Source organism: Filicampus tigris, chromosome 3 (genome assembly GCF_054856515.1).
Source record: "Filicampus tigris isolate MCC_2025a chromosome 3, RoL_Ftig_1.0, whole genome shotgun sequence".
NCBI classification, from domain to species: domain Eukaryota; kingdom Metazoa; phylum Chordata; class Actinopteri; order Syngnathiformes; family Syngnathidae; genus Filicampus; species Filicampus tigris.
This window is the reverse complement of record NC_141219.1, coordinates 14,548,078-14,562,692: the sequence shown is the minus strand read 5'-3', so window position 1 is coordinate 14,562,692 and position 14,615 is coordinate 14,548,078. Positions and strand designations below refer to the sequence as shown.

At 40.1% G+C, this 14,615-nt stretch overlaps 1 protein-coding gene across 7 annotated transcripts in view; it reads right to left on the bottom strand.

The window, feature by feature from the left end:
• Nucleotides 1-14,615, bottom strand: part of esrrga (estrogen-related receptor gamma a) — a 131,233-nt gene that overhangs the window by 26,344 nt on the left and 90,274 nt on the right. For 5 of the 7 annotated variants that reach the window (XM_086025856.1, XM_086025855.1, XM_086025854.1 and 2 more), the window contains 2 exons: nucleotides 9,909-10,019; nucleotides 6,605-6,787 (listed from right to left, as the gene is read on the bottom strand). In XM_086025856.1, the coding sequence (XP_085881982.1) occupies nucleotides 6,605-6,787; nucleotides 9,909-10,019 (294 nt within the window). The remainder of the gene's footprint in view (nucleotides 1-6,604; nucleotides 6,788-9,908; nucleotides 10,020-14,615) is intronic. The other 2 variants (XM_086025851.1, XM_086025853.1) reach the window with 1 other exon arrangement.

Below are 14,615 nucleotides of genomic sequence, written 5' to 3'. Positions count from 1 at the left end.
GTGTCAAGGTGGGCGTTAGCGTGTTTGAGGAGGCACTGAGCATGCTGTGATTGTCAAGGTGAGCTAGTGTTAGCAGACAGAATGGGGCCAAAGCTGCCAGTGACTTTCTAGTATGTGCATGTTGTGTACACACCTGACGTTTTATTGCAGGGAGGTAATGGCACTGAGACGACAGCACCGGGCGCTCACAGATGAAAAGTTTGCGAGCGCATCTTGGACCACAGAGGATATCAACATAATCAAATCATGATAAAGTGCTTCAGCAGTTTAAAAGGATATCTTAACTTATTCACTGCCATTGACAAATGTATTTGTCTTTTCACGGTTCAGCCATTCATTCCTAGGAATTTATTTATATTTTTTTCCAATTTTTTTTCAAAGGTTAAGGTAAAAGGGGGTCTGAAAATGTCTGGCAGTGAATGAGTTAAATACAGTTCTGTATGTGTGCGGATTCATGCTTGCTGCTGGTTGTGGTTTTTTTTTTGTCCTTTATTATCTTATCTCGTATCTTATTTGTCGTCTTGTCATCCAAACTAGTGTGTTGTGAAAAGTGGACTCACCTTGAGCCAGCTGCCTGTTCCACGTTTGTATACGCTAAGCTTCAACAATTTAGTTCTACGATGCGGTGATTAACTTTTTTTTTCCACTTGATTGTTAAGAATATTTGTTACTTAAAAAAAAAAAAAGACTGCACTTTAAGGTTCCCTAGAAAATTTCCCAATAAATAAATGCATGAATATGATTGCGGTTGCCTGGCCAAGCGATCAATGACATCATGAGCTTCACCAGACTTCAATGGGAAGACTAAGGAGTAACATCAGCACCACACAGCCGCACACATTCATGCAATGAAGTGTCATAATGAGTGTCAGAGTTAATTTAAGGAGCTGGAGTGTCACAGTCAAGTGCAGCCATTGATGAGAATATCCATGTGCGTGTCTGCTGTGACCCAACATTTGATTTGCTAAAAGGAGCTGGACACTTCTATGAATCAATATTTGCTGAGAGTGTGTGTCTGACTGATTGACTGACTGACTGGCTGCGGAATCACTTGACTGACTGACTGGTTGCTTTCGAGAAAGCAAGGTTGGCGACCTGGCTACGTGATGCCCAAGACCTAACAGAAACACCTTAATGGGAAAGGGTTCCTTATACACATCCATAAACATAAGTGGACTTATGCACGCAGCCAATCCAAAGGTGTGAGAAAATGGGAACGGCTGAGCAATGAGGATAATAAAGAGGTTAAAAAAGGACACAGTGGCGAGAGGGTGAAAGGTCAGATCAGAGCGGGAGAAGGAGAGAGCGAGGAAGGTCACATGAGAGGTTGAAGAGTTGGCAGGGGGCTTCTTGGCCGTCAGGTCAAACAGTAAGGTGTGAAAGGCTCTTTGGGGCTATCGGAGCTAATGTATGTGACCGCGCCCCCTCACTTTTCATTCACCACTCATAGTCTTTACGTCGCTTCATTCAGTCAAAAATGCATTCATGGGCTATAAGTCACTATTTCATTTTGCACTCCCCTATCTGCCAACCACAGCACTGCCATAATAACATAAAAAATATATACCTAACACACCTCTTTTATAGTATTATTGTGGGAAAAGAATATCGGGAAACAACATTTTATGTAATCTCATACGATATTTTTATAGAACCACAAGCAGCATTGCAATTTTCAAGGAAAACACAGCCAGAGAGTGTGGATATTTGAGAGGCTCTTTTGCCCCATTCACTGACTGCAATCGTGCATTTCAGCAACTGAGACTCTCCACGCTTGGCTTTTGAGCCAAAGGTGCATATCTTCACTGTCAGGAAGACCATCCTGCACCTGTTTTATAAGCTTTATTCACCATGGATTATGTAACTATAACACACCGTACAATTTGATGTCTATCGCTAGCGTCAGGCCAAGGCCTCCTATGTCCAAATTTGGTCAATCTTTTTTTTTTTTCTTAACAAATCAAACGTTTTGGTCAGTTTACATGTATGTTTGTTATTTTTACAAATTATTGATCAATTATTATGCCACCATTGTGACATCAAAAGATAACCTTGTTGTTATGAAGACTGCACTGGTTGTAACTCCATACTCCGACAAACTTTGCAATTTTCAATAATCGGTTAAGAGGAAATGAACGACGGTAGAAGAAAGCAAGGCACCCACTTTAAAGTTTAGCGTTCCCAAATCCTCATGCAGGTCACTTAAAAGAATAAACCCCCTTCACGTTCCCTTCAACCATTTTTACAGCTCAATCAAAAAGAATCACGGCTGACGCACTACAGTCCGCTTATCCGGAGTGTCAAAATTGAAATGGAATGAAAGAAAGTGGAGGCTGAGGAGAACCAAGGTATCAGGAGATAGTGACGCAAGTAAATGGGGGCGGGAGTAATTTCTTTTCTTGAATAAAGAAAGAAAAAACACTCATATTGAAGGCCACAGGTTTGGGTAAAATACTGCATTAGAGCTTCTTGTTGGCTGATTGGTTCATTTGTTCGTTTCCTCGCTCCTTCGTCAAGTCAAGTGCTCGCCTTGCCTGCCTGTCTTGGCCTTTTGTGTGGCCATGTCTAGATAAGAGCTACCAGCATGACTGGCTGCTAGTCATTTAGCTATTATGCAGAAAGAGAGACAGTGGATGAAAAGAGCAATTCTCCTGGCAGACAAATGGCCTTTTCTTTTCATTCACACTCTCATTGGCTCCTGTTTAAATATTTGCTGGGCCTCCTCTCTCACCTGACTGCTCCTCATTCCTCCTTCATTCACACGCACACTTGACTGTGACATGCGGCCTAATACCTAACTGCAGTTGTCTCCTGGAGAGCTATTAAAATGAGATCTTCTCCGCGCGAATCCATATCGGACGTCACAGGGCTTTCTTGCACTGGGCCTAAAAAACTTTCCACTTTCCTCTATTTCCTCAAATAGTGGCTTCTGCTTTAATTAATCACCAGGTGCGCTGCCCACTCGGATAAACGCCACACCAGAAATGGACACCTCTTTTTCTTTTTCTCAAGAAACAATAAAACAACATGGTGGCTGTAATTCCGATTACTACACCACCATAGATCTTCGCCGCGTCAAACGTTTGCTGCAATGGCAAACATGGTACACATTCACACCTGTGGACAATTTAGAGCAGGGCTCACAAACCTTTCTGAAACTGAGAGCTAATTGTTGAGAACCAATTCATGAGAAGGCTCCTCAGTTTGATACACACTTTTAAAATAACACATTTCCTCAAATGACTTTTAATGTTTTTATTAATTATTAATGCTATGATTTAAGGGAATATAAGCGGTACAGAAAAAAAAAAAATATATATATATATTATTGATGTGATAAATATAAATAATATACAACACTTTATGTCCAAGGTCCGACATTAATGGAGGCCATCACGTGATGGTGTCGGACCACCCGAAGTTCAGTGATGCTGGCCGAGCGGGTCACCAAAAGAAATTTCAGACAGGAATGTGATGAAATCAACACGTTTTTGCCTTTTTAATATCTAATTAAAAATGTCATATTTTGAGTTTTATTCACCTGAATTGATCATTCAGTGGGGACATGTATGTATGCACATGCATTTTGCCCATTATGACCACACACTTCTCTACTTCATCCATGTAAAGGCCAACATATTGAATTTCCTTAAAGTGGAAGTCAACCCAAACATTTTTTCCCCCAAGAATATGCTCTATGCAGGCCCACTAGTTGAAACAAGGCATTCTGGTTAATATTGCGTTTGTGGAATAAGACTTAATCCACCCGTTTTTAGCCATCTCAGGCGGCGGCCATTTTGTCACTTCTGTCGACTGAAAATGACATGACAGTTGCTCAGGGCTTTAGATAACGACTAATCATGATTCAGCTTCGGAAAACAGGTCAGCCGTGATTGGTCGTTACCTGTGCCCTGAGCAACTGTTATGTTATTTCCATAGAATATATTCTTGGAAAAAAAACGTTTGGGTTGACTTCCACTTTAAGTATTGGTTTAAATCAGGGCCAGTGCCAGTTCTGGCACGGCCACCATAACTTAACCCATGTTGACCCTTCCAGTGTTTACCTTTTCAAAAGATAATTTCGACAACATTCCTAGAAAATCCTAATGTTCCGTCAGAGGTGAGCAATTGTTAGAACAGGCCCACGGCCGACCGGTACTTGGGGGCTACCAGATGCTCGCTGGCACCGTGTTGGTGACCCCGGATTCAGAGTCTTCAATGATCACAACACACACGATTTTAGAAAACCAAACACTCTCAGCAACGAAATGAGCAAATATAGTACGGTTTATGCGCATCCACACGCGGCTTTGAGTGTTTGTCTATATGATACTGCATTCATGTGCATGTATGTAAATCCTCAACGCCGTTTTTTTTTTTTATTCTCCCCATTACATTTCTCTCCTCATGCACTTGTGTGTGCTTTAATATTCTTTGTGGGATATCAAGAGACACACACTAGCTGAAACCTCATTTTCCTCCTCTAATGACATATCAAATGTTTGCATATAGGCCATATCAGTATGGAAATGTGCAAAGGCATACAAGCCAAGCCTTAGAATAAAAGAAGCAATCAAAGTGATGTGTGCGTGCATGCGTGCGCATTGTCACCAGCTTGGACGAGCCTGTGTGTCAAACATGACTTGCAGCACACATAGACACACACACCCACGCACACGTGTACACACGCAGCCCGGCCTTGTTATCCGGGGGCCTGTCTTGCAGGCAGCCTCTCTAACGCTGAGTGATGTTTAAATTAGTTTACAATTTAGCCTCCTCGCTATCTGCAGACGGCTCTTAACTCAGCGTGCGCGCGTGTCGTGTTGTTGTGTGCGGGCCTTTGTGCATGTGTGAGCGTAACAAATTGTTGCCAGTACGGCAGACATCTAATGACTTCAAATTAGCTGCCTGGCGCTCGCCTTGACACGTTGTTACCACTGTTCCCAGCCTCTGTGTGTGCGTGTCAACACGCACGTGCGTGCGAGTGTGTGTGAGCAGCGCAGCGCAACCATATCATGAAGCATAAATTGGCTTCACCTCTCCTCACTCTGCCTCTGTCTTTTTTCTCTTTGTCTCTCTCCATCAATTTGATTAAAAAATTACTGTAGCATAGCAAGAAAAGATGTGCGAGCGCGGGTGTGCGTGCGCGCGCGCGCGCGTTCACAAGAAAACCTAAGTGCGCACACACACACGCCAATGAATAGAATACAGTAGAATTTATTCTATCGCAATGAAAAGAATAGACGCGTTCACCTTCTTATCTTACATGAAAGAGGATAACAAATGTTGAAGTCCGGCATTTGGCTGTGACAATCCTTTCCACTCAACACTAGATCACTTTAGAAACGTGTGTGTTGTGTGTGTGCGTGTGCGTGCGTATTAGATCAGTGTTCAGTGTTGTAAACAGAGCTGTGGATTGCCTTTCTCGCTCGTCTAATCACGCCATCTCTTCGCCGCCGAGCAATCGTTGCTCTGCGCGCGCGCGCGCACGCACGCAAAGGAGCGCACGCTTTAGCCTGTGGCTAACCAGGTTAACCTGGCCTCATCTCGTACGAAAGGAGGGGCTAAAGCGAAAAGGCAAAGGTGGAAGCCAGCGGGACATGCGTCGGTGGGAAAATAATGAAAATGTTACGTTTTGAAATGCAAAAATCAACTTTTCATTGGCTAAATTTGGCATGTGGTTCAATGACAGCCATGCCCGCTCAGTGTCTGCACACAGATCAATACGAGCCATGTTTAGCCTCATCGCTGTCTCCCTCTCTCCATTCATTTCTTTCAATTTTCACATTTATTGATAAAAAATAATGCATATCGTTCCAGGAGCCTTGTAGGGAATGCCATTGATTGCATCATCATTGATTTAGACAGTTTTGGATTTAGTCTCATCTGTGCATCATTATAATGCAATATACTGTTTGAACAGTCATTCAGTTCTTGTCTTTTTCTATTCTAACTATATTCATGTCAACAATAGGATTCGTCTGTGCTAATTTGTCTTAATCTGAGGCGCATTTTATCCACTCACTGCTGTCACCAACCACAACATCCTTTTTCATTATGCCTTCCCTTTTACCAGAACTCATTGCTTACTTTTTTTCCCCATCCCTGTAGGTAGGGATGGATGTTTGTCATCCATCCATTTTTACCTACCTACAAATCACCCAACCCACTCCATAGATTGATCCATCCATCCATCCCTTCCTCCCATCCATCCATCCATCCATCCATCCATCTCTTCCTCCCCAACCACCCACTCATCTATGAATCCATCCATCCATTCCCTTTGTTCTAGACACCGGGATCACAAACATGATGAGGTGGCTTTCTAATTGGTGTCAAGGTGATTTGATTCATTGGTTCAAAGACCATTTCCTTGCATGCGTTCTGTATGTTGTGTGTGTTGTGAGAGCATTTGGTTGCCCAGTAGGAGGTGTCAAGAGTTCAAACTGTCCAGGTGCGGAGATTAGGGTGAAAAGTCACGTCGTAAGGGTAAGCGCAGCAGCACGCATTTTGAAGTGTGAATAGTAAGCATTAGAAAGGAGTGTGCGTGTTTGTGTGTGTGTGGTATCGCAGCATGCGCGATGGGTTGGCAGACTTCCCCTACCTGGGATGTGCTTGGCCCAGCCGATGTTGACCACCAGCTCTCTGTCGGCCAGGTCGCACAACGTAGTCAGGGCCTTGATGTCACTGTCTGGTACTGTCGGGTCGGGCATGGCGTAGATCTTCTCTGGCTCGGCCACCAGCAGGTGAGAGACGATTTTGTTATCTGCAAGGCAGCCAAAGGCAACTGACATGACCACCAGACGAGGAGAAAGACACAGAGACAGAGAGAGAGTGAATACATTTGTTTTGTTTTTTTACACCTGAGCAAGCTGTTTCACACCAATGTGGGTAACAAATAATCACTATCACATGCAAAGACCTCAAAGGGATGACATGGTCATTTGGCATTGAACATATACAGACAGATACACAATTTCACATGCAAATCACTCTGTATAATAATGCCGCCCATGATTGCAAGAGCATCTGATTAGCCATGAAATGTTCAGGCAAAACACTCATTATTTGCTCAAGTCATTTTTATAGACAGTGTAAAATAGACTAATGAGTTTCAATAATGTGAATTGAATGGAGAACATAACAGGAATCAAGGCAGAAGAGCAAAATATGATCACGTTGTTGTTTTATATCATGTGGAAAGATCATTTACTTCATTCCAGTACATTTTACAGCGGGGGCAGGCAAATGTGTGTGCTCAAGAGCCACGTGTATTAAAAAAGAGGCAGGTAGGCCAGGTCTAACAAAAAAAAAACTACTTATATGCAAAAAATATTACAGTACTGCTCAAAGGGCCTTATACATGAAAGAGGTCCGTTGGGTCATACTTTGCATACCCCTGTTTTAGAGAGTGGAGGATGGAAAAAAAAAACGTTTTCTTTTTTTAATCATGGGAATTATCACAAATAAACATATCATACTCATACTCCTCTTAAGCGTCCTTTGCAATTTTCATGAGTAATCCAGTGTTTTGATTTTCTAGTCATTTAATATTCATTGGGTGTGATCACTGCCTGCCCTTTCATTTGCACCAATTACGAACAGCCTTCCTAATCTTTAGTTCTACCACTATTTGTGCAATGACAATAAAGGTTGAGTTAGAGTATCATTGTTGTGGAGATGCTCCAAAAGGCCACAGAGTGCACTCAAAAAATAGTTGGGTTCAAAATAACACAATTTGAGGTAAAAAATGGACTGATCCACATCTTGGGTCAATTTGACCCAACTTTCTTGGTTGTTTTTGCAGAAAACAACCCAAAAAATGGGTAGTTTTGTAAAAAAACAACGTCAAAAAATGGGCTGTTTTGTACAAAACAATGCAAGAAAGTGGGTCAAATTGACCCAACGTGTATCGATACATTTTTGACCCCAAATTGTGTTATTTTGAACCCACTGTGTTGAGTGTGTTGCCTCTCGTTTCCCACCTCAAAGAAGCTCATCGATACACATGCAAGGAGAAGATAATAGTAAAAGCCAAACAGCTCAGCCGGTAATAGTGACATGTGGTGATGAGATCTCTATGGCCCATTAGCAACACACAGATATCCTGCTCCCAAATTAATCCACTGACTAATCAAGCAGGGGAATAACAACAGAGGAGAGAAAAGCTAAGAGGAGTTAAAACAAATAAGCAGGAGATGAGTGTTATAAATGGTTTATAAATGTCAATTCATACACGTGCAATTGTTCTTGTTGCAAAAGTAGGCACGCACACACACATGGACACACGCATGAAGCTATATCTGCAAGTAAATCTTATTTAATGTTTCCCTAATTAGAATCAATGCAAGCCCATTTCCAAAGGTTGAGCTATTGTCCTATTCTCACACAATCATTGCAGACACCGTGGCTTTGGTTACACCCACACCCACCTATACACACACACATATATATATACATATATATATACATATATATACATATATACATATATATATATACATATATATACATATATATATATATACACATATATACATATGTATAGGTATATATACATACATACATACATACATATACATATATACATACATACATATACATATATACATACACATATATACACATATATACACATATACATACATATATATGGTTATTGCCATTTCGTCTTTAAACTAAACTTTTTTTTATGGGGCTGGAACAGATTATTGGCATGTCATCCATTTCAATGGGAAAAGATGATTTCACATATGAGTGTTTTCAGGTATGAGCGTGGTAACAGAATAAATTAAGATTGTAAATCAAGACACGATTTCAAAATTATTGTTTTCAGGACGAAATTATTGATCTTTGCTGCTGTGCTCCTCCCAAAAACTGCAATGAAAATTCAAAAGCTTGAAGATTTCAACCCTCTAACAAGTCAGTGTTAGTTAGCCTTGGGAGGGATTGAAGGAATAAGTACAAAGCACTATCTCTGGAATTTGTCAACAAGTGCCCAGAAATGGCAACAATAATCTAATCACACCAGTAATAATCAGAGGATGAATAGTAGTTGGTATTTGTTTGGGAAGTTGGTCATTGGGTTAGTGGACGCTACTGTATCTCCAGCAGCGTGTGTATTTGTGCAAACAATACCCTGACCACAATTGCATGGTCCCATCTTTTCTGTGATTAGTGGTGCAGAAGTTAGCCTAAGCTGTCGTGCAGCCATTCAGCATATTGGACTCAATCAGAATATGCTCCAGCTTTAAGCAAAAAGGGTTTTAGGGAGCAAGCTGCTAAACACTGCTCAATCTGCACTACATGTATGCATGTGGTGTGTGAGTGAGACCAGACGGTTAGCTAGAGAGCTAACTCGAGTTTGATGTGGTTGCCAGATTGGATTTAATCCGGATTAAAGTTCTGGCTGGTCCCTCCCTACCTAACGTGCCTCCTCCTCCTCCTCTCCATCGCTGTGAGGAAGCCCATCACTTAGGTTCACCTCCCCTCCTTCACTCTCACTCCCTCTTGCTCTTGTTCATTTTCCAATCATCAGGTTTTGGCGAGGAGTGGACTCGACAGTAAAAAACAGCAAATCCGGCCAGAGCTAAATGAATATCTTTAGAGTAAAATATGACACGTATAAAATGTTATGACCCTAAACTGGTAGATGCAGAAACAAGGAAATAAACTAAGTCCCAAACAGATGGGCTTCTCAACACCCTGCGTCCATTTATGTATGCGTGTGTGTTTGTGCAGTTGTGTAGCCGTGTTTTTAACAGTCCGACTGTTGTATACATGAACACGGCCTGCGAGCAATCATGCAATATCAATGGAATACTCTTGCAGGTATGACGATTCCTACCTTTGAAATCCAACTTCAACGAGTACATTGTATTTGTGTGTGCGTGTGTGCGTGCTCTTACATGGCTTCTTGGCAGGCAGAGCCAGCTGAGGGTTCAGATAAGGACTGTTGTCTGCATCTATCCGGCGTTTATACTTCTGTCTTCCACCGCGAACCCTGTCCAGACGAACACCTGAAAACAACGCAGAGAAATAATAAAGTGTGTGTTAATTACAGCCCTACCCCAGAGGTAAAGCATAAAGCATCACTTAGTAAAAAAAAATGTAGTTGATTAGCTCAGATCACTGTGTGTTTTAAAGAGGGGATTTCATGTGAAGTCGGTGTATGGTTTGAGATTAAATATATACAGGTATATGCAAGGTTTACACAAGTGACAGCAAAGTGGGGTACTGCCTGGCAGTTCTGAGGTAGGGGGATTTATATCTTTACGTGTTTACGTGTTCTGTCCAGCTTTCTTCGACGTTCCAAAAAACATACATGGCAGGTTCATCAAAGGCCAAATTGCCCGTAGGTGTGAATGTTTTCTTTTTCTCCAATCAACTGTATATGTGCCCTGCGATTGGCTGGAGAAAAAGTATCCGGGTGTAACCCACCTCTTGCCCCAAACTCAGCTGGGATAGACCTTTATTAATCATACATGGCAAAACAAAATACACTGTCGAGAGCAGTCTTCTGCCAAGGAAGAGCTGTCAACAAATGTGAAGAAAACATCCATTATGTTGTGCAGTTCATCTTTCTATTAATTTCATAGTGACCCAAATCCATCCATTAATTTAATGGTCGAAATACATTTCCGTGTATAGGCCTATATAATCACCCAGATTCTTACAAAAGTGAAATAGGTTCTTCCTTGGCCCATGTACCAGTGTATTGCAAGCGGATCTGAATTTTCAGAGCACATGGACCTCATATGCTTAAAACATGTGCCAGAGAACACCACATGATGCGTCATTGTAAAGAAGGTAGAGTATGCAAGTAATACAAAAAAATAAATCTTCAGACTGCATTCTATTATATAACCTGCTCTTAATAATACATCCAGAAATCAGTCTGAGACCAAAGTAATTTGACACATCTTTTTGTAAATGGGCTCACTCTCTCACTGCTTCTGTTTCTAAGGCCAATCGCTATCTCGCCCTTTCTCCCTCTGTCACCTTAATTAATTGACACAAAGGAGTCCTAATTTAATTAGGCTTGTCTCTCAGGGTATTGGATGTTACCGTGGTTACCACTTAAAGATGGATAAGGAAGACATAGGTGTCAGGTGCCCTGGAGAAAAAGAGGACTCCATTTAGGATAATATGATATGATTAATAATATTATTTTTTTTGCAAGCACTATTTTGGAACGTAGCTTATGAGGGGTTCTCACTAATGAATTAGGTTCCAAACTGCTCAGGCTTTTGCAAAGTAATGTAAAACACTGGATACTGGTAATTCACTGTTACACTGGTGCCTTGAGAAATAAGTGACCCAACTTAGGAGGTTTTCCAGATACAAGCCGTTTATTGGCTGATTTTTTTGCAAAGGAAAAATGTATCATTGGAGCGCTGTATGATGACAGTGAATGTCACAATAAACAGCAGTTTTGATAGTGAACAATTTTTCAAAAGAGGCTTCAAGATGTTTATTGCCTCTGACAGTTGAAGATTACTGTCAAACTAAACATAAAACAAAGAGAATTACACGTCTATTTAAAACAACGACATAACTTCAAGACCGCTTAGCTTAATGCTATTAAAACGCCATAGATGTGCTGACAAATGGCATTGGTATAGCATTGTTACAACCTTTTACACAACAGATATTTGAACACACGATGGCGCAACACATGCAGTAGTAGTAACAATACCCATAGGCATTTATTCTTTATCCTCTGCGAAGAACGACTAATATTACTGCGGTTTACTGAGGAGCTACGTCTCCATACTGCTCCCATGTGGACAAGGCCACCAAAAGGAGCAGCACAATGTCCATTGAACAGAAGCAAATAATGTGTCAAAAACGGTTTAATTCTTTACATGACATTTAATCATTACTGGATGTTTCCATCCCCAAAGATATTATAGAGTGCTATTTTTCTGATTAAAAACACATTACAAAATATTTGTTTTCGGAGAGGAGATTGGATTAATGTCATTTCAACATTGAGTTACAAGCATGGGCACGGAACAAATGAAATATGTATCTCAAGGCACTACGTTATGAGCTTTCGTTATTCTTTAGAAAAATATACATTAAACCAATACACCATTGCTCAAGTTTATGGATTATTTGAGTAGTGTGTCTAAGACTCAATTTTGGACAGCCAAAGAATCACAGAATTAAGACCATAAGATAACAAAAATAGATGTAATCATTTTACAAAGGGTCACACGCAATTGTTTAATTAAGACTACTTTTTGTGTGTGCGTGTGTACAATCGTAAATAAGAGTAAAGGCATTTTAAGGATAATCCAGTGAAGATTACTTTCTTATTTTAACAAGCAAAACTAATCTGTGTAAGAGCTGCACTTGCGATCTTGCAAACACCCCCCCACACACACGCACACAAGGATTGTGAATTAGTGGATTATTGGCACAAAAGAGGGAGTCAACAGATTTTTGGGCTATTATTGGGTTACAATGTGTTAATCGCCAGCCAAATACAAGGGCCCAAAAAGACAAATAACCATTAACACTCACTTTCACGCCGATGGGCAAGTTAGAGTCCTCACTAGAAGGTTAAATGGTTTTTGAGATGTGGGAGGCATGGTTATTATAGTCAACAAAAACTACTGAAATAACTACAATTGAAAAAACATATTCACTAGCAAAATATAATAAAAATGAGAAAACAAAAAAACCAATAACTGAAACTACATTTTACGTTTATTAAACTAACTATAATCATCAAAAGCTCACAGCACTGCAATAAGCCTCACTGTATTGCTGGAAAGTTCACTGTACACGGCCTGTTCACTAATAATCATAGTGGAAAAGACATCTGTTTTCGTCAATTAATATCATATATGTACTTTTGGGGTGGATTTTAAATGTATTTATATTGGTATTGTTGTATGTCCGTATAGAAGAAGGAAGGTCGAACATTGGTTTGGGTATTGCAGTTTAATTTAGTTTTTTTACACAATAATTAGTGACATACATACATATACATATATATATATATATATATATATATATATATATATATATATATATATATATATATATATATATATATATATATATATACATATATACATATATACATATATACATACATATACATATATATATATATATATATATATACATATATATATATATATATATATACATATATATATATATATATATATATATATATACAAAAATAAATGAAACAAAGCCTAATACTAAAATGACTAAAAACTAAACTAAAACAAAGAAAAAAACAAAAACAAAACAAACTAAGAAGTACTAACAAGCCTGCTCTCAAAACTAATTAAAACTGAATTTAAAAAAAAAAAAAAAAAAACTCAAAGCGAAATTAAGAAGAACTAATGAAAAATCCAAAATATGGTGGGAGGAAACTGAAATACCCAGAGAAAACAAAATCCTCCTCAATTGTTGTAAGGACAGGTAGAACTAGCCTAAGAATTAACCACTTAAAACTGCAATACATCAGTGTTGCAGTGTGTGTGTGCGTGCGTGTGAGAGAGCGAGAGAATGAGAGAGAATGAGAGAGAATGAGAGAGAGCGAGAGAGAGAGAGAGAGAGAGAGAGAGAGAGAGAGAGAGAGAGAGAGAGAGAGAGAGAGAGAGAGAGAGAGAGAGAGAGAGAGAGAGAGAGAGAGAGAGAGAGAGAGAGAGGGGAGACAGAAGGTCCGACAGTCTAACTGCGGTGGGGGAGCAGTGTCAGCAAACGGTCAAGAAACTCTTAACAGCGGGAGGTAAAAAAACACTGCTCCATCACATGTACATGCACGAAGTGTATACAGTGACCCGTAACGCACAAGCAGCCAGCTCAATCCTGCACCTGCATGGACAAACGTTTAGTCTCGTCTTGGAGTAATGGTTTGCAGATGAGCGTGTAGTCACAAAAAATTAGACACTTTTTCCCGGACTAACTGCGATGTGCAGAAGCGTTCCATTGCCCCCCCCCCCCCACTCTCCCTTGTAACTTAAAAGGGCCGACAGTCACTTCATAAAGAGCCCTCTCTAACTACCTCATCTATTTTCCACCAAATTAACTCTCCCCCGGTGCTGATTAATGATCAAATCTAAATGAATCAAATTAAAAATTGAAAATTATATTTCCAAAGCCTACAAAAAAGGGACAGGGGGAGGCAAGGGCGGAGAGTGGAAGTGCTTTCGCTTATCCTAACAAATGAGCCTTCAAATCCTAAAGAATGGCACAGGGAAGGAGAGGGCAACGGAAATGTAAGATAGATTTAAGGGTGGTGGGTAAAAATGCACGAGTGAGAGCACAATAAATGGAAGAGAAATGGAAATAAAATGTTGATAAAAGCTGACAAAGAAGAACGGAGAGAAGATTCTGATGGAAGAAATTAAAAAGACAGTTTAGCATGGTTGGGGGTTTGTAATGGATGGCCCAGTAAAAGGGAGTAAGACATTTTAAGGATGGAGAAAGAAAGTTATGATGTTAGTGCTGATAAATTAAAGGTTGAGAATAATGACAGTGAATTGAGACGAGATATAATAAAGACTGAAGAAGTCTTCAGATGGTGCAATTCACTTCTACATGACAGATCCAGTATAAGAGGTAAAGGTTGAACGACAAAAGTT